The sequence below is a fragment of the Ceratotherium simum genome, chromosome 1 (assembly GCF_057802395.1).
Source record: "Ceratotherium simum simum isolate JZ-2026a chromosome 1, ASM5780239v1, whole genome shotgun sequence".
NCBI lineage: Eukaryota > Metazoa > Chordata > Mammalia > Perissodactyla > Rhinocerotidae > Ceratotherium > Ceratotherium simum.
Genome location: NC_141900.1, coordinates 10947755 through 10975007, shown reverse-complemented (window position 1 = coordinate 10975007; position 27253 = coordinate 10947755). Strand labels below are relative to the sequence as shown.

Sequence of the window (27253 nt, the reverse complement as noted above, 5' to 3'; positions counted from 1 at the left end):
GATTGCTGGATCATATAGTAGTTCTATTTTTAATTTCTTGAGGAACTCCATACTGTTTTCCATAGTGGCTGTACCAGTTCACATTTCTACCAACAATGCACAAGGGTTCCCTTTTCTCCACATCCTCACCAACACTTGTTATCTCTCGTCTTTTTGATAATAGCCATTCTATCAGGTGTGCGGTGATATCTCACTGTGGTTTTGATTTGCATATCCCAGATGATTAGTGATATTGAGCACCTTTTCATGTACCTGTTGGCCATTTGTAGGCCTTCTTTGGAAAATATGTCTATTCATGGCCTTTGCCCATTTTTTAATTGGATTATTTGTTTTTTTGCTATTGAGTTATAAGAATTCCTGACATATTCTGGTAATTAACCCTTTACCAGACATATGGTTGCACACAGATTTCTTTGACCCCAGTTTTAAAAGCAGCAGGCCAGATCAAGTACACACACAATATATTTTCCATTTAAAAAACATTTTGATTGAATGCATTAAGCTTCTTTCTTTTCAAGTTTTTTTAATAAAGAAGTTTTTCTGAATAACAATACTCCAGTAATGCATAATCCTCTAAACTGAAATCTGCAGTAACTAGATGTTCTAGGAGATACCCCCAGAGCTGGCCTTGCATACTGTGACTTCGGCAGCAATCAAACCAGGCCTGGAGTTCGGACCAGGCACCTGCAAAGGCCTCCCTGCAGGAGGGGACTCAGAGCTGGCTCCCATGCTCACCTGCCACAACCACCAACAGCCCTAGCAGAGCCCTCTCCTCTGCTTTATGACTGTGTTTTTGTTACTTCACAATTTTGCTAGAATGGCCCTATCATATTGGTAACTCGCACAGGATGTCTCAACTATTTTCAGGAAATAGACTAATTATAAATAAATATAAAGTTAAGGCAGACCTTTAGAAATTTTTTCCTTATGTTACTTATCTAAACAAGGCATTATTTTTAATGTCATTTGACAAACCAAGAATAAGAACAGTATTAATAAGAGGTTGACATACTTGCAAAACAGCAATTACTCTGTGTTTTTCCCCTTCACTCTTTTTAGAGAAGCACTTTTATCAGTGATCTCTTCCAACACAAGCATTAAGTAAAGAGTAGTCTCAAACATTTCATAGGGACTGTTTCAACCTGCCCTTCCCTGAAAACACTGCTCAGGTGAGTGGACACTTTTCATTATTTGAGAGAGTGTTTCTGAAACTGTGTTCCATGCAGACAGCGGGGTGTGTCTCATGGACGTTCTTTGAAAAAAATGATTCTGTGGTCAAATAAATTTGAGAAATTTTGGGTTGTAACAATGTTAGATTGGCTTTTTTATTACAGGACTTTTGAGAACCTTTAACATGAAATGTACACAAGAAGAGGTCTTGTAGATGCATTGCTTTCCAAGCTTGATTGACCACAGAATGCTTTTTTTCAAGAACATTTATTAAGACTAACATGTGTCTAAGAAACAGCTGGGAAACACTGACTGAAGAAGCACCAAGCCAGGTGCTGCCCTTTATAATGAAGCCTATGCCGTAAAGGATGACCCACATGCAAGTTTAGTGACACTTTCTCAGTAGGCTCTCTGAAGAGTAAGGAAGTGAATTTCACTCCATTTACTGGAAACAGATTTATGCTTAAACAGTACCTTCCCTTGGCCAGAGCAGAACAGTCAAAAAGGAAATTAAATCCATATTTGCCTAGATGCTTATTCTTTCTCATCTATTAATGCCAACTCTTCAGAGTTAAAATAAAGCCTACAAAAGTAGACATTCAGGGTCAAGATCCAAGATTTGGAAGTGGAGGAGACTAGGAAATACTTTAAGGTTGTAACTAATATGCAGCCCATTTCTGGGACCTTCACCACACATACTGCCCACAGTCCAGTCTAGTAATGTAATGCCAGCCACATGCGTCATTTAAAATTTTGTAGTAGCCACATTAATGTAAAAAGAAACAGCTGAAATTAGCCTTAATAATATATTTTATTTAATGCAATATACCCAAAATATTTTCATTTCAATGTGTAATTAATTCAAAAAAGTATTAATGAGGTTTTTACATACTTTTTCTTGTACTAAGTTGTCAAAATCCACTACGTATTCTACACTCACAGCACGTCTTAGTTTGGACGAGCCACATTTCAAGCGCCCCACAGCCACCAAGGTGGCTCACAGTTACTTTGCTGGATGGCAGCCATCTAGAAACCACAACATCAATAACAGCAGCAGCAGCAATAAAATAGTTAACATGTACCTCTCAGAATCCTCACTACGGTCCTATGTCTTACGTGCCATTATGTTGGCGTTTGAGGAAACTGAGGCACAAAGAGGTGCCTCTACGAGGTCACACAGTCACTAAGTGCAGTGCTGACTCAGGGGCTCCCGGACCCCTGGGAACACTGTCTAGGATCTTCTCTTTAGGGCATTTTTCTTAGACTTGGATGGTACCTTAGCTAATGACATCTAACTCCTTTTTACAGATGGGAAAACGGGGGTCTTTTATTGGAAAAAACATATCCTATACGAGTCCAAATAAATCTCAGTCAGTTTTGTAGCTGGGTATAGTCACAACGAATTTGATTAAAATGTGTCTAATTTATAAAAAAAATTCTGTTTGGTTCTCTAAAACTTATTAATTTATATGGAGAGGAATACTTGCATTGTATTCATATAGATAGAGCAATAACTAATATATATGATAAAGTAAAATTTTTTTAAAATCTTACTTAATGGAGTGAAACATTTGAAAATATCTATTTCATTGTTGTTAAATGAGAGCGTTAAACCAAGCTCCCATCCAGTTCTGAACTCATTCATTCACTCAACAAATATTTATTGAGCACCTGTTGTATGCCAGGCACCATTATAGGTGTGGCTCTAAAGTTCAAGAAATTATTGTTTTATGATACACATGAATTATGGGGAAAAACAAGTGTTACTGAACTCAAGCTCACAATCAGATTTGTTTTTCAAGTTGGCTAACAATTCCAACAGGACCCTTGATCATCTGCCCTGCCCAAATACCAAGGGAACACCCCACAGATGTGACGCCCTGTTCCAAGACGCTGGTAATTCCCTTCAGGCACAGCCAAAGGCATGGTGACTTCTCAGCTCTTTCAGAGATTTCGGGTGGCTGGTGGGTCAGGGCCCCAATACTGATGCAGTGACCTCTGCCCAGCAGAAGTCTTCCTTTCCTTCTGCTAGGCCATTAGATGGAGTAATCTAAAACCTTAGCATTGTTCTACAGTACCATAAAGCAGAAACACATAGACATTTACCATTCACTTGCGTAATTCAAACTATTAAACACATTTTCCCCCTTGGACAGGCTGCTCTCAGAGAAAGGATATTTCAGAATGGAGCAGCTGCCTTCTCTCCACGACAAAGCTGGGCTAGAACAAGCTGGTTTTTCTTCCGGTTCTGAGGGAGTGGTGAGGGAGCACCTAATGGTGCTCTTGCACTACGAGGGGGAAAAAAAGAAGGAAAACGAAAAGCACAAGTTTTATGTTAAATGTATGTTGTTTCTACAACAGTGAAGGAGCCAATTTCTAATGCCAGCGCCTCACTGATTCCTTTTTAAGCAAGTTCATGGTGGGTTTAATTAAGGCGTCTTCACACGACTCTTGCTTTCACTCGGTGAGTCTTCAGGTTGGACAAGCTGGTGCAGGTGAAGCTGGAATGCTGGCTGAGTGCAACCTGACAGGAATGCCAAACTCCGCGCTGGCTGCTGCACTTCTGGGCACATGAGAAACTCAGGCAAAGGAATAAGTAATGCCAAAGCAAGAGGAATAAAGAAGACAAGTGTATTCTAGTGCAATATTAAAGAAGATGGGTAAGTAAGAGCTGAATATGGTTGGCTAGGCCCAGCCCAGGATTTCTCAACCTCAGCACTATTCACATTCGGGGCTGGGATCATTCCTCGTGGTGGTGGCTGTGCTAGGCATTACAGAAGGTTTCACAGCATCCCTGGCCTCCACCCACTAGACGCCAGTAACACAGTCCAGTGTGAAAACCAAAAATCGCTCCTGACATTGCCAAATGTCTCCTGACGGGAGGCGGGCAGAATCGTCTCCAGTTGAGAACTGCTGGTCTAGACCCCCATATTCCTGAAATCTATTAACTTCATCTGCAACTCAAGTCCTAGGCAGTATTTTAAGTCCTAACTTTGAGGGTAACAACTTGCATATAGTAGACAGTCACTAAATGGCAGCTTGAAGGACAGATAGCATTCGATTTGAAATAGTAGAGTATATACTAATAGAGGGCTGTGCTTTATATTTCTAAAGGATGCCAGTTTATCATAATATTTGACATTTAAATGTGATAGTCTAGGGGCCGGCCCGGTGGCGCAAGCGGTTAAGTGCGCGCGCTCTGCTGCGGCGGCCCGGGGTTCACAGGTTCAGATCCCTGGCGCGCCCCGACGCACTGCTTGGCAAGCCATGGCGGCGTCCCATATAAAGTGGAGGAAGATGGGCACAGATGTTAGCCCAGGGCCAGTCTTCCTCAGCAAAAAAAAGAGGAGGACTGGCAGATGTTAGCACGGGGCTGATCTCCTCACAAAAAAAAAAAAAAAAGAAAGAAAAAAAATAAAATAAATGTGACAGTCTATCTTAAAAAACAACAAAAGGAAGTTCACAGCCTCTACATCCCAATAAAGTCACCTGCCATGCTAATTTCCATTTCTAGAGAAATAAGAAAGAACCATTAGGTAAACTCGTACGTGCAAAAAGTCAAGACCAATACTCCTCTCCAGAATCATGTGTGGCAGCAAAGTCTGACCTGCTATCATTATTTTGTGTAGATAATTCTTTTGATTCCCCCTATTTTAGGTCTTCTGGTTTGAAGATTCAAAAAATCATCTGGTTGATGGTTCAAAATTTTCTATCTTCATAACTCCCTCACACACTTACATAAAGTAAATTGCATTAACTCCCTTTGTAAAGGAGATTCTCACTCACATCCACGCACACAGAAATAGAAATCAAACACGGGGGAAATCTTGCACTGAGTGTAAAAAAGCATATGATATTTGGGATATGAGTCACAGGATTAAATGAACTTTGCTTTCCCTGTCATTGAAATTCAATTCTATTTCATTAATAACTCCTCATTTAGTACCTGTGGTCTTATCATTGTGCCAACCCCGAGCAGATCCAGACAGACAGACAGGACATGACTTCTGCCTCTTGTCATTAATAAATAACCACCAGCTATTTGACTTTCACAACACTCTGGCATGGAGCAAGCTCACTGTTCATAGTGTTTCTTGAGGTTACAGTTAATAGTTATTTCCAAGGTAAATGAAAGTCAAACGTATTTTTCTTTGATGTACTATTTAAGAGTTGTCATGGTTATGAACTTTTATTATCCACCTAAAATCACTTTATCATATTCCATGCAAAATAATTAGTTTTTTAATTGCTAAGGGGACTCTGAAGACCCTATACTACTCTGAACTGCCTGCCAAGGTCTACCAATTTGAATTAAAAAAAAAAAAATAGAAATCCATCCCCCGAGTTGTTTGGATGATGGTGAATACTGCAGATAGTTCTTAGACCCTTCTATATGAAGAGGTCTAGTCATGATTGCATGAAGAAAAGGCATACTTTTCCCTGATAAGTCAATTTTAATCGAACTACTAATTCCTTAAAAATACTTTTAAACCAATCTATGTTCTTTATTTTAGAGACAAATTCTCTGAAAAGTAAAATAAGAAAACACTTGTCACACTCCTTTAAACATGTTTGTTTTTCTACGTACTCCTAATTAAGTATAAAGAAGGCCAACAAGGAAATTCATGAATTGAGATCATTATAACCTAATCATTTGCTTGTTTAAACGAAGTCTCTTTTTTCCCTTTTTTTCAATACATTCATGCTTGTCAGTGAATAAAGATGTGTTAGGGTTTCAGAAGTTTATCTCAAATGCAATCATATCTTAGATATGTAATGCATGTAGTTGGTATTTATTTAGTACCCACTGTGTACATGCATGGTGCTGGGAGTTATGGGCTGAATGAACCAGACAGCTGCTTTTCACATGGAGCTTTCCATCTAGTGAGAAAGCTCTACCAGAACACAAATAATGATCACGAATTTAGAATGCCAGAAAAGAAGTGCAAATTACCTCAGGCTCACTCCATGTCTTTATATGTAACTTCCACCCATAATCAATGACTCTGACCTCATGCCTACAGTCATGACATTGACCACAACAGAGGCCCAGACGGAATTTACTAAGGTTGTCCATCATTGTGAACAGCCCAGAGTGGCCTTGTTAACTCGGGAAAGACATGAAGTTGTTGGGGTTTCTGTCACTGAACGTAGAGATTTCCAAATAGAACCACATGTGTTCTTTCTCACATAGGTAATTTTATTCCTAGATGAATAACAACCATTCTCTGATATAGATGCAGCACACTTCACCTGCCAATTTTAGAAGTTGATAGTGAAATTCTAAATGTTCAAATGACCTCTTACCTAGTTAGTAGCATAAAGTATATACAAAGGTTACTGAATTTCTCATGCTCCTATAAACAAGATCAGATAAACATCCAGTGCCTATTTAATGTTAACCTGAGATTTTCTGGGAAAAGGCATGCTGTCCCCAAAACACGGTAATTCAAAAAACATGCTTTATAAGTAGACGCTGAAAAACAAAAACAAAGAAAGTCTCTCTCTAGTTATTTAGTAATCCGATAATAAAATGTAGAGTAAAGAAGAGTTTAGGAAAGCACTTTTAAATATTACTTTGTAATATTTTAAACCAGTTCTGAAATAAAAATAGCAATGGGTAAAATACACTGCAAAGGTCTAATCACCCATTTTTTTATTTACCAAAGCTTCTCTCCAATGGAAAAATGTTCCAACTACATCAAACAGAGGGCATATAATCATGCAGATTTTCTAAGTCCACCTTTTTCTTAAGTATCTCTGAATTCTACTTGACTTTAGCTGTCAGTCTCAGGATTAACAGCTCTTTGAAGAAATGCAGGATATATATATATATATACAGTAGTTCCACAGAAAGTTCATACGCAATCTAGCTACAGAGGAATAATCCACTTTTTATATTTTCCTGGGGAAAAAATCATTCTTCTGACCCCCACATGGCCAGATTCCAAGCCTGATGCAGAAAACTCATATATCCCCGCAACGAGACTTTCCGACAAGCAACTTTCTCTGTCGGAACACAACTCGGTGGAGACAACGCTGATTCTAATCTATACAAAAACTTGTTTAAGAACACTTGCTTACAAACTGTGACACATTCAGGGAATTCTGAATTTCTGCTTCACCATCAGTGTGTGAGTTAAGAGGACAGCCACGTGTCAGAGCTTAATTAGTTGGTCTAAGAAAGAGAAAGATATCAGGCAAAAGTGAACCCCATCTCTCCCCAGCATCCTTCAGTCTCAATTCCTCAGGAACAGTTAGCTCCTTGCTCGCCGCCTGTTGGGGTCACAGTTCAGGGACTGCTTCCTTTGTGACCACTGTGACAGCACAAGAAAATATGAAAAGAAACAGGATGCACAGAGTTTATTTCTTAAATACCTACATATGCAAGTATTCCTAGGCCTTCCGTTCTTACTCTCTCTATAAATGAACCTGTACCTCAGTAATAACCCCACAAGTGACTGCTTGGTCCACAAACACCTCCAGGGACAGAGGGGCTCTCCCTCACTGAAGCACATTCCTCTCTGGATTATGAGCTGAAATGATTTGTGCCTCCAGTGCCTTTCACTACCTTGTCTCGTCCCCACATCCTCTTCTCCCTGCCAACATACAGAGGCAGATATGGCCCCTCAAAGTTCCTCTCCTTCCCATTAAACACCCTCAGCTGTTTGAACTGTTCTCCAGGCTCCCACACTTCGCCATCTCCACTGCTCCTCACACCCGTCTTCTAGGTCTCCTTACAGCACGACCTGTGCAACAGGACTGCCGAGCCTTGGTTTATTTTTGCTACCCAAATGTCAACCAAGTGCTTAATGTTCAGGTCCCTAATACAGTATGTTGAACAAGACAGAGTATCTCTCTGTTTCTCTGAGCTCCATTACATCTAGGACATACATTCACTTATAGTGATGTTTCTCGAATTTAATAATATATGAGCCCTTTTTACAGAAAAACAGTTTCCTTGGACCCCAATTGGAAAAGCACTAACTGTGGAAGGAAGTTTTTAAGTTATAAAAATTTCACCCATACACTTCTGCTTCTGGCCACTGCTGAGTGACTGGTACCAGACCTGTTCTCCTGCTGTGAACAACCAAAAACTGAGCAAATGTTTGAGGCAACTGTTTTCAGGCAACAGACAATGGGCAGTGCAGGAATGAATGACCGAAGAGAAGGGAAGCACGAGGTAAATATGTGGGTCAATATAAAACAACAGCTTTCCTTTCTCCTCTTACTTCCTTAAGACACAAGTGACTGTTTAAAGTCATATCGTTGTGAGGTGGGGTTTACCATAAACATACACACACACACACACACACAGAGGATGATTGTGATTCACTGCTACAAAATGGTTCAGTCTGCACATAAGTTCAAAAGAATTTATGATTACCCTCAAAAAGAATAAACAAAATTTTAAAATCTTATAAAATTCTCAGGCCCTTCCCCAAGGGTACATTTGTGGCTCCCAGTTTGAGAAAACGACTTTTTTAATAATTGTTGCACTGCTATTTAAAAGCCTCCTTGAGGGGGGATCAACACATGTTTACATCCCCGAAGCAAGCCCAGCCCGAGTCATGACACACAGTAGGTGCTCAATAAAATGCTGCTGTATAACGCAAGGCGCCTCCAGTGTGAGGGGGTCCGCTCAGCAGCATTCACTGAGTGTGCCGTCCACAGTCCACGGCCTCCTCTGCAGGAAGCATGACTGCTGTTGAAAGGGCCAGTGCTCCAGGCAGGGCCTGTTTCCTCTTTTCCTCTACTCGGTGTTTGCACACTACCGCGCTGCTGATGTCCTCAGACACAAGGCAGCAGAGCTCACACTGGGGTGAGGGTCTCCCATGGTACAGGACTTCCCAGAGACACGGGCACAGCAGACCACCTTCCAGGTTTTCACCTTCTATCGTGTTCTCTCCTAAAGCCGACCCACCTGATTGTGCCATGGCACCAGCTTCTCCTTTCTACCGCCCCTTTCACAGTCACCCCTCTTGTCATCTTCAACCGTCAGTGTTTCAGCCCCAGTGCAAACCCTTCCAGGTGCCACACAAAGGGAGAGCAGGGTGCCTGACTCAGCACTGAAACACTGAAGGCGGAGGCGGCTTCCTTCCTCCAGTCACCAAATCATGACTCGTCTCCCCGCCCCATCTTCCCATCAACATGTCAAAATATCCACCGTAGAACTGGCCTTCAGAACCGAGATGGATCTTCTGAGGAAAGCATTCACAAGTTTTTGGGGGTCGGCCTGGTGGCATAGCAGTTAAGTTCGTGTGCTCGGCTCCGGCGGCCCCAGCTTCTCAGATTTGGATCCCGGGCGCGCACCAACGCACAGCTCACAAGCCATGCTGAGACGGTGTCCCACATAGAGCAACTAGGAGGATGTACAGCTATGACATACAACTATCTACTGGGGCATTGGGGAGAAAAAAGGAAAAAAGGGAGAAGTTTGGCAACAGATGTTAGCTTAGGGCCAATCTTCCTCAAAAAAAGAAAAAAAGTTTTTTGATCAGAAAAAAACGTAAAAATCTTTCTGGCAGAAAGTAAATGAGTTGACTGGCTGCTTTACCAAATGATTGAAATTGTCTCTTTTACAAATGTTAAGCTTATGGTAAACAATTTTAGATGTCAACTTAGAAACATGAAGAGAATACACAGATTTTCAGAACTAATTCGGTCCTTCTATGAGCACGGAAGCTTGACACTTGTTATCTACTGTATCACCCTGATCAAGAAATCAAAAAGGGAAATGAGGCTCTTCTCACACGATTATTCAAGTGAGACACAGTGTGTAAAGGCTCTGAGAAAGCTGTGCAGTGCTCTGCAAAGCTATGTTATGCTTAACACTCACACACACACACACACACACACACACAGGTGCACACGTGCGCATTTCAGTGAACCCATTCTGGCTTCCTGTGATTTTCATTTCAGTTCTGAAGCACTCACAAATCAACATTAGACTGAATGCTCATTTTCCTGAATGCGATGGAATGAATGGGGTTCTGGACTACAGGCTCCTGGGGGCAGAGACTACATTTTCTGTCTATGTAATCCAGCACCCGGCAGCTTTTTGCAACACAGCATGCAGTAAACATTTAAGCATGCCTATTGAGCTGAACTGAACTGAAAAATGAAAATGAAATACGAACATAAGATTCATATTATACTCAATTATATTCAATCTATTAAAATAAACCACCCCTGCTGTATTGGAAACATAGTTTATGGCTATGCAATATAATAGCTGTTAGAATGAGGCCTCAGAATGCTTGGAGATCTGGAAGGCTCTAAAACTCCCACAAAGGATCTGCAGTGTGGGAATTCATTTGCTGTGTGAACTGGGAGCTTTCCTTTACCACGGGATTGTTTTCTCTCCTCTTTCCCTGTGTTGGTCTGAATACAGCTCCACAAGAACCTGACCCTGGGAGGTGACAGACAGGGAAGGAAGCTGTGGTTACCCCTGAACGACACTGTCTTTCTGCAAGGATTCTGCAGTTGGTTAATACCTGCTAAAAGAGGCTTTCCTTAGAGGAATTTATATACACGTAAAGCAGCAGGAGTTTGCCACTTTGTTGCTATCCTTTTTCAACCCTATTTTTAAAATAATTTGTAATTGACTTAGAGTACATTGAGTAAGTAAGAGGAGTGTCAACTTGAGCTGAAGAGATCTTTTTACTACTTATACCAAAACAAAGAAGAGATGCATTGCCTTGACTTTAAGTCAAATACCTTCTTTGAGATCCTGAATTCTCTAATAAAATGTTGGCTTTCCCAGTAGGTTTTTTTATCATCTCTACCAAGTGACTGTGAGTCCAGCATTTACAACTTTTTATTACAGTAGAACATACATGTAGAAAAGTGTGCAAATCAAAACTGTGCAGCCCCATGGATGTTTCACCAAACGACTGCATCTTTGTAACCAGTGTGTGAATCAAGAACCATGCCGTCACCAGCATCCTAGAAGACCCTCACCCGGGATAGGTACCTATCCCAGAAATGAAAACAGCAAAACAGACCAGAGAGATGGGAAAAAACACAGGCTGCAGAGAGGGGCACACACACAAAAATCCAACCTCCTGTGATTTGCACAGAATACACACTCAGCGAATTAATCTGAAAACTACAAGAGAGTGTTTGGTTTGTCTAGTCAATCCATCTCTCTCTCTCTATTTCTCTATTTGTCTGTCTGTTGACCAATGTTCTCCCTCGTTCCCTTGTTCCCTTTTCCTCCTCGTGCCTCGATGGCCTCCAAATGTTAAAGACCAAAAAATTTCACTTAAAAACAATTAACTTCTAAACAGTATTGTGAAGGCTATGATTTCTATAATATCACCCCACTAGCTAATTAAAACAGTGAATGTTTACCCTAGGTTAATATTAGATAAAAATGTCAAACTAAATACCTAAAACTTTGCTACTAAGATGTTCCATTGGGGGAGGCTGGAGGAGTGCACAGGACCTCTCTGTGTCTATTTTGCAACTTCCCGTGAATCTGTAATTCTTTAAAAATAAAAAGTTAACAACAAAAAGCTTTGCTATTGCAGTAAACTACTATTCATATTTACATAAGGTAGTCAGTATTTTGGTTTTAGTAGGACTTTTCTAAGAACTACAACAATTAAAAAAATTCCTCAACTTCTCTATTAAGTAACAAAAAAATTGAGAAAAAATAAGATGAAACCATTAAGTTCAAACAAATACCTACTCTAAAATGTGTTTTGCAAGTGAAGAACTTAATGCTTAAAAACATCATCTAGGGGACATACAACAGTTAACTTCTTTAATCCTAACCTTTCTAACCACACATTTTTGTCTCCCCTTCTTAATATTAAAAAAAAAAAAAAATGCTAACCATAAAGTTAATATTCAAAGAAAATAAACGTTTGCCTCCCAAAGCCTTCTGTGTCAGGGGCAACAGTCACTTCCGCTGTGTCTTTGATGTTTCAAATGTATGGGTCCCAAGCATGTCACAGCCCCTGAAGGAGCCAGTACCGCTCCAAAAGCCCATGGATGGCAAAACCAGCACAAAGGTTAGACCACCCTTCAATCCATTTGTAAGTCAAATATCTCATTAAATCCTCTCACTGTCTGAAGCAACTACGCTGCTAGCAATGCCTAGGAAATAAATTATCATCTTTGAACTGTTAGCTTTTCCATTTTTGGTGTTTCTTGCCACAAAACCAATTTATTTTTACTCACAGATTTAAAACAACTTTAAAAATAACTTTTATATGCTGCTGGTAGGAAAGAGCAAATCTCTAGTATATGTTACTTCATGACCAGTCTGTTACCTTGCAAAATCTAAAACAATGCTAGATAGATAGATAGGTTAAAAGATGGATAGATAAATGGTGTATTTTCATGGTTCCAACGTAAGCACCTGCAGGTCTTCTTATTACAAACTTGGTGAAGGACAAGAAGCCTAAGGCAGTTCTGAGGATGGAGTCCCAGATGGAAGTAGCGGCCCCTGGGTGTGGGCGTGCAGTGGCTCAGAACCCACCACAAGTGCACTGGGCATTGCCTGAAACAGCTCAGTTAACTTCAGATCCAATCATAACTGAAAGGGGGAATACAGATCCATTCTCTTCTCTCTTTAGGAACCTTAACTATTGCTGAAAGGGCCAAGGGCTCCAGGCAGGGTATTTGTCTTTCTCCTCATGAGATGGTCCAGGTGTCCAGGGACCACGAAGACAAAAAGACTGGACTGGGGAAACGTGTGTGGCCATCACTGCCACATGTGCTTTAGTGAGGAAAGCAAAGAAAGGCTCAGCAGGGGAAAACAGACCAGAAATGAGGCCTTCACAGGAACCATCATAAAAGTCCTAATGTGAAAACAACACAGGAATAAATCATCAGGCTGTATAATAAAATCAAGAGCAGTTTAAAAACCGGCCCAGGGCTATACAGGAAAAACAACAACAAAATCAACGCTCTTCTAAAGGAAGGTAAGCCTGTAAATCCTGGTTCCTTATGTCATGATACACACCCCCCCAAAATGTCAGAGCCAATCCGGATCACGCCAGGTTCTGCTTGCTGCACAATAGAAGTGTGTGCAGATAAAGCTCTACTCAGAGAGTGAAACTTCACAGGAATAAACTCTCTTGCAAAGGAAATTCATCTGCAGACACACTTTTTTCCCCTGAGAGGCACACTGAACCTCTGCCCCACTGCACAAAGCTGCTTCCTCAGACAGAGACAGACTCAATAATCTCACCGTTCTCTCTGCATCTCTAAGATCATGCTATTGAGTTGGCATGTTTGATGGCTCCTTTCAAAATCACTGGGTATTAATTAATTACTATCTGTCACTTTTGAAAATACACTTAACACTTAGCCTGGGCCTTTTTTGGCTTGGAGGACATCTTGTGAACAGGACATGTGATGATCACAAGATCAGCACTACTGTGATTACATTATGTGGTACCTAGTGCTTCTCTTTTAATTAAAAATCAACCTTGTAAACAGTGTTCAGAAGCCACCCAGCCTGTAAAACTTCTACTGGACTACAAAGTGCATTCAGCATCCCTGAGCTCACCATCATTGCATTTTACCTGCGGTGACCATCCCATTCTACTCTTCCTTTATCACCTAAATGAAAGAATGCAGCCTAGGGGGGAAATAAAGTCCAACCTCCTTCTGAAATGAAGTCCAGGGAGGAAAGAAAAAAAAATCCCCGAAATTGCAATAGAAGAACACACTATTGGCAACTTTCCTCGCCTTGGCATCCCATTTTCATTGGCTCCATTGGCATGGTTCAGGCCTTGAATTCATGACTACTTATTTCCCCGGCCATAGTTTGAATGTTTTGTTTTTGCAACTGAGCAACATTATGAATATTTAGTAGCCATTGCCCAACAATCCAAAAGCCTAGCCTTTCTAGCCGAGACTTTAAGAACAACACTGTGTCACGAGGGAAGATGGACTCAGATAACCACCCAAGTCTTCCATCCATCTGGGACTTTTCTCACTCAATACCTCTCCTCCAAACCAGGCACATCACTAAATTTCCATTTAAACAAGAAGGAGTCTATAGAAGACAAAAGTGAAGTGAAAAACTGAGCAACGTGTCTGACTATGTTGTCCCATTTCACCAAGTTGCTCAACTTTCTGTTCTGCCTTGGCTGGGCAGACTTAGTTGGTTCAAGGTGAAATGGCATAGCTTTAGCCCAAATAACTTTTGCAAGACACAGAGGTCCAATTCCTAAAGCCATCCTGAAATCAATACACTAACTGCCTGTTTACTGGAAAAGTTTACTTTTCAACGAGAGATGCATCATCTCAGGCTCAAAGAATCCATGTGTTCTCTTAGTGATATTCTCTAAACTGCAGTCCATCAATGGTAACTGAAGATCAATGATTCAGCTCACATACGGGACTTTTTCCTAGTTCGCTTTATAATTATGAAATATAAATATGCTATTGGGGAATTTCTGCAGGAGTACTGAAAGTTCCCACTATGTTAGGAATAAACAATAACAAAACAAAGTTCTTTCCCTCCTAATGGGGGAAAATGGGCACTGTATTTTGACACTTCTCTTAGAAAAGGTATATCACCATCAATGAGAGCTCTACTGTCATTCCACGTTCCATTCGTTCAACAAACAAAGCTCCTCAAAGTGAATAATTTTGATTTTTGTAATAATTTCTCCTTAAAGTCAATTCTTCAAAGTATATTCCCAGCCAGAATAGCTTCTTATAAAGAGTAGAGATAAACAACGAGCAATCCTGTAGTGCCAACTATTTGTGAAGTTTGTCTCTTCTTGTAATAGCTGCTTACACACCCTAATGAGTTTAAGTGTGTGATCCATTTAAATCACAGAAATGACTCTTATCTGTGAGTGAATTACCACATGTAGCCACAGGCATTGCTACCTGACCCAACTACTACATCAAGCTGCTTTCTCCCCTCATTTTTTCTTCAAGTATTTATAGGTCTGGCAAATTTACAGAAGCTTATGACACAACTTTAAAAAGTCATACTTCTAATTTCTAAAGTAAATATTTTCAAGGCTCATAAATTCATTGCCCTATATTTTATGAAACGGGCAATTATAATACATACATAAAAGACTTAACTCTGAAAAAATACTTCAAAACAATAGAAAAAGTGGGAAAGGAATAAAACTGGAGCAGAACATAAAGAGATTGTGAAGAGCATCTGTACAACCTGCTGTGTCAGTTGCACAGCAGGAAAAGCTCCTGGAACCTGCATGTTGACCAGCCCAGGGATCACAGTCACACTGTGGAATCTGTGAGTCCCTCCCCTTCAAACTTGGGTAATTACACCCACCCTGTGGGGTTGTTAGGAGGCTCGGAGAGATGGGTGTTAAGGCATTGTGTAAACTGTCAAGTGCTGTACAAATACGAAGTGTTATTATTATTATGACATCAATACGTTAGCACCTAAATTATAGGGACAACACACTTATTATGTACATGTTTAAATACATGTCTTGCACACATTTAGATTTGCTTTTAATTTCATAAATGTTTCCAGGTGGAAGGAGACTTGGAACCATCTAGTTTGGTTATTTCAGGAAAGTTGAAACTGGGAAGGTAGATTCTAACCTGTTTTCTCTTCCTATTGTAACTAACAACAGATTACAGGGAAAAAAAATACAATAAGCTATGTCCTAAGAAAAACTCCTTAAGCAACACCACTTCTCAAGGAATGAAACATGTATATGCATATTTGTATTAAAAATAGTCAGAACCACTGAATGTCTTTGACATTTTCTAACTTTAAGAAATTATATAGTATGTTTTTGCAGTCATTTGCCAAAATTCTTTCTCTGTGAAGACTTATTCATAACAGCTTGCAAAAAAAAGAAAGAAAGAGAGGAAGGAAGGAAGGGAGGAAGGCAGAGAGAAAGGAGGAAGGACAGATTAAGGCAATACATTATTCTCACATGCATAACGTACCAGGAAAAGGCATCAGAGATACAGAAACCAAGAATGAACTCTAAGGATAAGGTTTCTGATTCTTTATTAACTTTGCAGCAAATAAAAACCAAGAAAACATTCTGAAATCCATCATTCTTAAAAGCTACTTAAAATCACTACCTTAAAAACCAATAGGTGACATAATAATTCTCCAACAACCACCTTTTGTTTTTCTGTCATTCATCTGGACTTAATAAAAATGGATGAAATTGGGGGTTCTGGGGTTTTTTTTATTTTCTTGTAAAAGAGATGATAATTGTTTAACTTTCTAATACTATATTAAAATATACTTTAGTAAAAAAAAGAATCTTGCAAGTTAGTACTAGATTCAATAAATGATTTGTTTTTATTCTAGACACCAAAATAGTGACAAATTTATGAGTATGGGCAAAGAAACTAAAAATCCAGAGTTTTTCACATACAAATGTCAGTTTACCATATTGGAGAGACTATATGCAATGCATTAATTTTCTCCAAAACCTGAAGTAAAAGAAAAGACAGTCAACACATGGTCACAATGATGTCACGTGCAAGGAAGCACAGCTGGTAAAGCCATCATGACGTCACCATCATGTGCAGGCCTGCATGCCCACAGCAGTAGAACCTTCAGATACCACATTTCTGCTCTTAAATAAAATCCTTCAAAAACGCTCTGAAAACAGCTGCTAAATAAACAATGGTCTAGAACCCCTTCTCTCTTTCCTTTGACATAAAGGCACGAATAGACAGGCTGCATGACAGCCCTAGTTTATCCTCTATTTGGTACAAATCTACCTGTTAGCTTCCAAATGATCTCTGCAAACAAACAGGTGAATCTGTGCAAGTTTCAACAGTGAGTCAGGAAATGCACATCTTCTAACTCCCAAGTGGCGGTGGCTCAGTTAATCTGAGAGACTCTCTGAGTCAGTGTGATTCAACATGTATTGATTGTTACGCAGACAATAAATCAGAATTATGCAGACATCTGCTTCCTTTCTTTGCTTTCTGTAGTAGGAGTTACATAAAGGATGTGAAGTAGTCATCTTTCTTATTCTAACAACTTTTAGGGACAAATCATGCTATTGGGAGAAGGTTAAAATGATCAACCATATTCCAGATTCTAGTTCAATTGCTCACATCTAGTTGTTACTCAAAAAAAAAAAAATGACCAAATGACCACCTCAATTTTTAAATGCAAAATGTGTCACCTCTTGGGCACTCTACTTTTGACACTGTAAGTTTCCTGATGGTCATTTAGAAAAATAAAGCAGGAAATTCTGAAACCCCAGCATCAGGCCCACAGCATCTTCTCATTCTCTTCCCTTTGCCTGGAGACCAGGCAAAATCTCATTCTTCGAAGTCCAGCTAAATGTTCTTTTTGAGAAACTGCCCCTACCACAGAGGTCGAATTACCCCCTTTCCTGGGCTCCCACCGAAGTCCCAAATCCCTCTATTATAAGACGCTGCATACAGTGACTGTTCACGCGTCTCTCTCCCTGCTCGGCCCTTCCAAATGTGAGTCCTTTACGGACAAGCACAGCTCCCTCGTTCCTTTAGTACATCCCAAGCCCACACGAGGTCTGCAGAGTGTATCAGCAGTTCTCGAACTCGGAAGCGCAGAATCTCCCAGAGGTCTTGTGTTCACAGATTTGGGCCCCATCCCACAGTATCTTATTCTGAGGTCTGGGTTTAGAATCCAAGAACGTGCATTCCTATCAAGTTCAAGGTGCTGCTTCTGTTGTCTTGGGGAACACACTCTGAGAGCCATTGTAGCAGAATTTTCATGGAATAATTCATGAAAAACATGTAACTTTGAGACTGATTTACTAATGAAATATAAAACTCTTCCTGGATCTTGAGGAAGCTCACACAATGAGAAAGAAATGGGAGTTGGAGAACAAATACAAATTTCTTCTCTGCCACAAGCTACACACACCACTTAATCCACTCATCAGAATGGCCCAGGGAGTTTTCAAAAATGTGTATGCTGCTCCATCCCCCAGAAATGTTGACTCAATTGGTCTGGAGTGGAGCAAGGCACCCTCATTTTCAAAAGCTCCTTGCATGATCTAAGGTACGTTCAAGGTTCAAAAACTACTGCTTAAAAAAAGAAAAAAGTCACCTCCTAGTTTTTTTTGTTCAGTCACTAAAGTACAAAACCAAGTAATCTGATGCTGTCTTAAATAAGAAATGGGGGATTCCCATCTGAGGATTTGCAGCAACATACAAATATGATTCCCAATGTACTTATATGCTCAATATATTATTTATCAGTTGCTGATTCCTGCAACTAATCAGGCTGCTAACCACAGCAGCCTTGTCTGGAAAGCAGCCAGTAACCCAGAACTCGGCCTGGCTCAATATGGATGGCGACAGTGAGCACGAGACAGGCTGGGGCGGGTTATTCTACAGCTAAAGGTAATACCTGCAATTGAAGTATCCAATAAAACTACAATTCAAGGCCACACTGCTCTCTTGGGCTCCAGACTGGTATACTCTACTGTGTCCTGGCCTCTTCCACCTGAACACTTCGAATCCCCTCAATTGACTCTACTCCTCCTGGAGCATTCACAGCCTCCAAGAATGGATTCCATATTTATCCAGGCATCCAAGTCAGAGGGCTGTGTGTCATCCTGGGATTCTCCATTTCCTATACTCATATAATGACCAATCAGTTCTACCTCCTGATCAGTCTGAGTCACCTGTTCTGCATCCTCATTGCTCCTGCTTCATGGTCTCTCCATGTCTCATTCACCACTGATCTCCCTGCTTCCAGTGTTGCCTCCACAATCCATTCCCCACATTGCTGCTAGAGTTATCTTCCTGAGACACCAAACACCTCACGCCGGTTCCTAGCTTACAACTCCACAGAGACCCTCCTTTCATACAGGAGGATAGTGAAGCTCTCCATGAACTGTAGCCTCACCATCTACCCTTCCTGTCCCATTACGCTGAACAACCAGTGCTCTTCAGAACATAGCTACTACTGGCACTTCTCTTGGTATGCACGTCACATGGTAATCTGTGGGGAAACATCCATAGCTCTTTGCAGGCTCAAATAAGTAATCCTTTCCATTTGGGGCTATCCCTGGCCCCCTCTCTAGGTAGAATTAAAAGCAAAGACTAATACCAGAAGACTTCTTTATCCTGTACAGAATTCTATCATTGTTTCTGTGACATTTTCACACTTGTCATTCTATAGATCGCTCTTTCCCTAATCGACTTGCAGACACTTAAGGGCAAGTACCAACTCTGATTCATTCCTACAGCTCAAAATGTGGAACAGCACAAATTGGTCACCGTGGCTGGAGCATAAAGAAAAAAATGCAAATAAAAGCCCACGTTGTAATAGGTAGCAATACTTGTCCTTATACTCAAAGGACAAACAGTAGTGGTTAATTTGTGTAATTATTTATACTAAATCAAGGCCACGTGTGCTGGCGTACTAGTAACAGGGTGCAACTGTGGGTGTATTTAGGACTGTGTACAGGCATTCTCATCAACCATTAGTCCCTGGAACTGCAATTTAGGGCTCTTGTTAATGAGAAGTTCCAGATATATTCAGAAAAGACACTTGGACTCTGCATCTTTTCGTGAGAACCCACCAGAATGGGAGATAATGTGGAGCAGAGAAGGAAATGCCTAGAGCTTAGCTATCCCTCCATGCTAGCTTTCACACTACTTTCTTAAGCAAGCTACTGAAATTTGTCTGGTAAGAGTAAAATTTACTTTAAGCATATGTAATTCACTGATGCTTAGTCAACAGGGTCAGGCATTAGATATTATACTTCAGAGATTAAAATGTCAAATCCAACACTTAGCCTCTAACAGGGCTAAGTAAACAAGCCACCACGGCTCACTGGCCCCACCAACTCTCCTGCTCCCAGCTGGCTCAGGAAACTTTATAGAGAGTTGAATTGAGTGTGTCTATCTAAACGTGTAGGAAGGAAGCTGTACCTAATGACTCTGAAAAAGTGAAAATTTCAGTCAAACTGGTTTTTTGATGTAAATCTCAAAGCCTGGATCCTTGCCCAAATTCAAACTAACCTGCTTATGCGCATGGCCGGATGGCAGACTACCCTTAGATGTTGTGCAAAGAGCCAACTGTTGGAACGTTCTTAGAAAAGACAACCTTTTAGGAGGAAAATGAGAAATAAGGTATGGGCAGAAGCGATGACGTCAAATGAAAATGATCGAGGAGCAAAAGCTAAGACTTATACTTTTTTATATTTATTTATTCCCTATGTGTTGATGGTTCCAGTATAAACCAGTAGTAATTAACGGAGACCAAAAATGTTTCTGATCATAATTTCAAATGTCCATAGGTGACAGAAGAAAACAAAACGGCATTCATTCAGTACAGATCTGAGGAGCAGAATCTAGTTTTTAAATTGTATTTACGTGGAAACAATGCATAGGTAAACCATATTCTAGAATTTGGATCTTGTCTCAAAACATACCCCTACCAGTAAAACTTAATTTTAAATAAGCCCATTTCTACTGTACTTACTAAGTCCAAAATAAAACACACACACACAAACACCACTTTTACAGCAAGCCACATGGCAAGGGTCAAATAATTTCCCAGGTGGGTCCTTCAACAAGCTAAGTGTCCCCACCATTCTGATCCCATCCCCATTTCAGGGTCTGGGACACCAGCATGGGGCTATCGTCCCTTAAACACCCATAATCATCAATTTAATATTACAATTGGCTTGCAACTCCTGTCAAAAAAGTTTCAGACACTAGCTGCTGGTCCTGGAACTTTAGATCAAAGGAAAAACAGAGTATTTTCTTTTTAAACAGGGTGAAATCCTTCATCGTTATTGACACTACCTCTAAAAACATTTCAAAACATGTTAGTGCTGTCATGTGGACCAAGTCTAAATATGTAGCACAATGGATTTTGGCAATTGGCTTCTTCAAAATTCAGAATAAGTTTTTGAAAACTTATGGACTATGAAACTAAATATTTGAAGCCAGAAATGACAGTCAAAAGCCTGTGGGAGCTATCAGCCACTTACCTCTAGACAGAGCTCCATGGGTGTGAACATAGGATAGAAATAGAGACCACCAGTCTCCTTTTCAGATTTGAAAAGCATTTTACTAATACTTAATTAGTGGCTTAAAGAATCACATTCTGAAAGCAATAATAGAAACCATTAAGATTACCCCTTTCCTTTTAACTCATAATGTCTGGCACATTCTACGCACTCAATAAGTATTCACTGAATTCAGAAATGAGGACTCAGAAGCTGGAGCTGGTAAGTGACACGTCCAGATTCACACCGAGCTGGAATGGGAAGACAGGCCTCCTGGCTTCCAGGCCAGGACTGAACTGGGCTTCCTCAGATCTCATCTCCTGAGAGAAAGGACGGTTCACTTTGGATAAGATTCAGAATCCCTGAGTCTGTTCCCTTCAATACAGCCCAGACCTAACCAACCAAGAATGTTTTCAGAGGAGGGGCCAGGGCAGGCTTGTCCGGTAAGGAATTCCTCACTCCTTGGAATACCACCCAGGATCGCTTCTAGGGCAACACTTTTACTTCTGTTGTGCAAGAGCAAGGGGCTTGCTCAACATCTCTCGAGCAATTTCCAAGTTCACGGTTAATTTGGTGACAGCTGCCTTCACGAAAGGTGGCCACGGTGACCACTGAGTAATTGTGAGCAGCAGTCTAGACCATGAACAGACTCACACAAGGGGCCTTCCTAACGAGCCTGTTCCCGGGCCCTTCCCTCCCCGTCCCAGCATCTGACGTTAGATGCTCACACACACTTACCCTGGCTTTCCTAAAACCAGGACTCACGCAAGGCAGTGGAGGCAGGTGGTTGAGGGAGGGCTCTGGGGCTGGAAGGCCTGAGTTCAAATCCTGGTTCTGCCTCTTACTAACTGGGAAAGTCACTTTACCTCTCTGTACCTCAGTTTCCTCACATATAATGAGGGTACCCACATCATACGCTTGATGTAAGGATTAAAAGGACACTTGAAACAGTGTCTGACAGTACTAAGTGCAACAAAGAACAGAAGATACCATATCTCAGAACCAAATAAATCTCTTTAAAATGAATAAATTTTCCTGAACAAAACTGACTAAATTTGATTGATGAGTCTTCGACACTTTTTGTAAAAAGACCTCATCTTATATTTTTAATAATTTGCTCCTTAAATTTGGTCTTTTCATGTTACTTTAACTGAATGACATGTGTTCACCTACACTCACTATTTTATTCAGGAGCATTCTGTTTTAAGCAAATATGGGACTAACAGGCAAAATAAGTGGTATTTATGTTTTTCTCAGAAACAAATCTCCAAGCACTAATAGTAGTGTTCAAACAGGTAACAGCAATGAGCTGGGATCATTTCTGGAGTGAGAAGTGATGCTTTGGAGGCGCTCTAAGAATTTAATCTAGAATAAGGATGGGGTCCCCTGCAGCAAGAAGGGAGAGACCACCTGCCTCAGAGAACCCTGCAGTCAGCCAATTCAGGAACAGGCTCACAGCCACTGGGGCACAGAACGGAGAAGGCGGAGCCCTGCAGCCTCCGTAGAGAGGAAAAGCTTTCAGGGAAAAGACTAATCCCTTAGTACTGAAATCACCTCCCACCTCCTCTGTCCCACATTTTGCAAGACTGTTAGAACTCCAGAAGTTCCAAAAGAGCTCCTTACATTGGCAGGTAATCTTTCCCAAGACTTGACCAATCTCTCCTCTGTGCCAGGGTTCCCCAAACCTCGCTGTCCAACAGAATCACCTGAGGAGCTTTTAAAAACCCGGATGCCCAGGTCTCACCCCAGACCAACGAAATCAGCATGTCTAGAGGTGGGAGCCAGACATCGATTTTTGTTTTGTTTCGTTTTAAATCCCAAGTGATTCTAATTTGCAACAAAGTTTGGGAACCACTGCTTTTTGCCTTAACGCTCCCCCAACAAACGCACTCAGCCTCAAACTCCTCTTCTCTGTGCCAATGGCATCACCAGCAAGTACAGACCTGACTCTTGGAACCCGGGCTGCTCGATTTTGAAACTGTGCAATTAAACCTTCCGAGGCATGTTTCTCAGGTCAAGTGCCTATATGGTCGGTACTCACGAAGCCAGACTCGCTCACGCTGGGTCTGGACATTTGCCACACGTGCACCATGGACATCAGTCCTTTCTTTTTTCAATTAAGTTTAATATTTTGGTTGGCCCAATGTCAAACTCTTCAAAAAGCTAAAAGAAACATCCCAAAGAAAAAATCTGGGGATTTTGAGGTGGAAAGTTTGCTATGAGCTTTATTTTGAAAAACTATGGGGACCTGGCCAGATGGGTTCCGCCCACAGAGAGGTCGGCACCAGGACCCAGCTGTCCAGCCGCGGCCGGTCCCACCGCTCTGTCCAGCTCCACCGCAAAGCCTAGAGAGGTGACCAAAGGGCAGCAGGTGGGGCCAAATCTCGAGAGTTCCCAGGAAGCCACCACTTCACGAGACCCACGCGCTCAAGGGGCGCGGGCGCCGGGGAGGGAGCTCTGGGCTGGCAGGGAGCCTGGGTCCCGGGGCGGCAGCAAGACCGCGCGGAGCGAAGGATCTGCGCCCCAGGCGGGGTCCGACCCCACCCTCCTTCTCTTGCCGAAGACGAAACTAAGTCCTCCCTTCCCGGTAGCCACAGGTAGGTAGTGGCAGACGAGTTCTCCGGCCTCCCGGTTCAAGGCTGCGGCTCCACACCCGGGAAAAGGGCTTGCAAGGAGCCAAGAGCGGGGCCGGGACCCAGGCTGGCAAGGCCGGGTGCAGCGAGCCACCTTAAGTGTGAGACGCGGAGCGTCCGCTCCTGTCCCAGGAGGTCGGAGAGGGGTGGGGTGGATTCCCGCCGGTCCATCCTCAGCTTCCCTAAGCCCCTCGGGGGCGTCCCCCGGCACGGTTGGACCCCCAGGTGACAGCCCGGGGCGCACGTGCGGAAACACGAGCCGCCCCGCGCCCACCCCGCGTCAAGTTTTCTCCCTCGGCCGTCGACCCCGCGCAGGAAGGCAGGAAAGTGAAGCCGGAAAGTTGCGAGCGCTCCGGGCGCCGAGCTCCGGGCGACAGTTCCCACACCCGCCCGCAGCCCCGCGGCCCCGCGTCCGGAGTGTCCCCTCCTCGGGCCGCCGCGGACTCGCCCAGCCCAGAAACGAAACGTCCACTGCCTCCCACGGTCCCGGCCAGAGGCGCAGCCGACCCTCAAGGAAACAGGAAAGGAGCGGCGGGCGGCGCGGGACGCGGAGCCGGTGCGCCGAGCGCGGGCTGGGCCGGGACGGCGGCGCGGGGCCGGGGGGCACGCCCTTACCTTTCTTCTCCTCCAGCGCCGGACTCGCCGGGAAGTGCGCAGCCAGCAGCACCAGGAGCGCGGCGCCGACCGTCCCCGAGGATCGCATCCTGCCTCCGAGACGCTCGCTCCGGGTCTCCGCAGTTAGCCCCGGACGGAGTCGGAGTCGGAGTCGGAGTGGGAGTCGGAGTCGGGCGCCGTGCGCGGCGGCGGCGGCGAGGCGGGGACTCCGGCGGACGCGGAGGTAGCCTGTTGCCCGGACCGGGAGGCGGCGGCCGGGGCTCGCTCGGGGCTCGCGCGGGATTCGGCCGCCCTGGCCGCGGGCGTGCACACCGTGCCGGGGGCGGAGGCTGCGGCCGCCGCGCTGCGCTGGGGGCTGCCCAGACGTCTAGCTCGCGGGGCGGGGGCGCGGGAGCGAAGGCTGGGCTGGAAGGAGGAGGGACCAGGAGGAGGAGGAGGGATCGGGAGGAGCAGAGGAGGAGCAGAATACGAGGAGGAGGGAGGAAGAGCCAGCAGCTAGGACCACAGGCAGGCAGCCACTAGGAGGTGGGGACGGCGGTGGCCCCCGTGGGCCCGAGCGCTCAGTAAGGGCGGGAGCGGGGGCGGCGTGCGGGACCCGAGGGTGCCCGTAAGAGTTAACTTCCGAGTGGGGCGTTCCCTGCGCTGTCCCCCAGGACCCGGTCCGCGAGGACTCGCCCTGCTCTCTCCGGGGCCAGCCTCCGTCGATCCTCATTTGTACAGGGTTCCCATTTCCCCGCCCCACCCTCTAACTTGAGGAGCGAACTTGTACCAGCTCTGGGCAGACTAGCTGAGCCTTAGGCCCAGGATGGGATGAGGAAAAAAAACCCTGTACTCCGGCCCCCAACTCCTCCACAGCACCCCGGGATCCTAGTGGGGGGTCAGAGGCTAGCCTGGCAGCCTCGTTGTCCTTTGCTGCGCCTTGCTGTGCCAGGTGTCTGAGAGGGTGCTCTAAGGTACGAGGGTCCTTCAGATCCTGTCACCCTCAAAATCGTCTGAAATGAGGGCACCCAACTCCTGGCACAGAGACAGGCCTTGGGAAATGTTTGTTGAATGAATGCATGAGTACCGAGGGAACCCACAGCGTTTCATATGCTGGGAATCATCCAGGGGTACTTGAAAAGCAAATAAATGGGGGTAAATTACCTCGCAAAACTTTGCGAAAAATTACACTTTTAGAGAAGCCAGGTGCCCCATTGTCCTGAGACAGCCACACATAACTCAAGCAGGAGAAAAGCCAGGGAAATTTGCTAAGGATTTGGCCAGAAGAAAGTATGCTTTCTCGGGCTGCAGGAACTTGAGCTCAACTCTCTCAGCAAAGTCTGCCCTACTCCCACTGCTCCTCCGCCCACAGGATACATGTCCTCAGGCCCCATTTTACAACCAAATCCCCTCTTCTCCTCCCAAGATCCACTGGTGACATTCAGGCAGGTTCAGCGCTGGTCTCCCCACTGTTGAAGAAGGGATCACAAACCTAAAGGAAATGGAGTTAAGACTGGGACCTTTCCTGTCCATGGAGAAGAGGAACTGTGCATCCTTCCTTCCCACCCAGCAAGCGCAGGGCACCGGGCTCCTCACCATCCACAGAGCCCATGACTTTTCCTCTGAACTGAGAGTCATTTGTATTCATTTGTTTTAAGAAATCAGGAAGACCACTGAGCCCTCTGAACTCGTTTAGCCCCTGGGTGGAGAAGGCTATGAAGATTCTGCAGGCTATGGGTTTGGTTCCCTCCACATGTTCCGAACAAGGACTTCAAGAAGTATGTAAAGACACAGCTACAGAAAAATTACACAAATTAGAGAAGGTCAAACTGGAAACACAACAGTGGAAGGTAGAGTGAAGCCAGGAGAGTCTTAGAGAAGACCTGCGCACACCCAGGTCCTGCATTTCCTCAGCAAGGGCCACCGATTTGGCTCTAAGCCATCTGTCAAGGAAACATGAGAGGTGGCACAAATCTATTGTCCATATGTTAATACACTAATCAACTGAAGCTACAACTAATCTTTAAGACTGCATAGAAATTTATCCCATAAATCCCCCAAAGCACACAGTGTGTGAAGGTATCCCAGCTCTCACTGACTGCTTTTAGAATAGACAGCACCACCTTCACGGTGCTGTCTTCTTATAATGTCCCTCCACATGATCTGATGGCATCTCAAGAAGCAGAGCTTTGTGAAAACAATTCCCCAAGGAGACAGTGTGACACTTCAGGCACACAACCCAATAGTGGGTTGATCCCAGCGAAGGGAGAGGAACGGGTGAGTTAAAGATCCTCCTGGGACACCTGTGTTAAGTTTGAGTTTCTGCTCTGAGCTTGTGAGGCATCCAGGATGCTTTTGTACCCTTTGGCAGGTACATGGAGTGTACTGATAACTGTGTTACTTGTTAAGTAAAAAAACTAATGGCCAAGCTGGCAGAAATGACATCCTCTTGAGAAAACGGAGCCTTGCCTAGGCTGAGCTATGCATAGAGGGTGCTTGGGCATCCAGTCTCTGCAGGGAGTGATCCCAAGTCACATCCCAGGCCACATCCCAGGCGAAGGCTGCCACCACAGGAACAGCACCAGGAGCCCTGACTGCATGCTGCTAGGTACTGATCAGAAATGAGCTTATCTGACCGCTGTAAGCCAGGTTACACCTTTGTCTGCCTTTTATAACAGGATGATGCTGTGGCTTAGCAGCATTAAATAAATCGCTTGTCCAAAGTCCCCAAGCGTACTTGCTAGTATGAGGCCAGCCTTGAACCCAAATCTAGGCCATGTTCTTCTTTACTCTTTTGCTGCAACTTTTCTAAACCTGAGACAGATAGAGACTTTGGGACCCCAAATTCTGTTTCAGAATATCTTGGAAACTTTTTAGAGGAGGTACAACCAAAATTTCTGC

At 43.4% G+C, this 27253-nt stretch overlaps 1 protein-coding gene across 3 annotated transcripts in view; it reads right to left on the bottom strand.

Annotated features, from left to right (window-relative positions):
• EGFR (epidermal growth factor receptor) overlaps positions 1 to 24833 on the bottom strand; it is a 201864-nt gene extending 177031 nt beyond the window's left edge. For 2 of the 3 annotated variants that reach the window (XM_004438373.3, XM_014793664.2), the window contains exon 1: positions 24374 to 24832. In XM_004438373.3, the coding sequence (XP_004438430.2) occupies positions 24374 to 24461 (88 nt within the window). In that variant the 5' untranslated portion in view covers positions 24462 to 24832. Of the gene's footprint in view, positions 1 to 24373 lie in introns of all 3 variants that reach the window. The other variant, XM_087434015.1, reaches the window with a different exon arrangement.
• Between the last annotated feature and the right edge of the window lie 2420 nt (positions 24834 to 27253).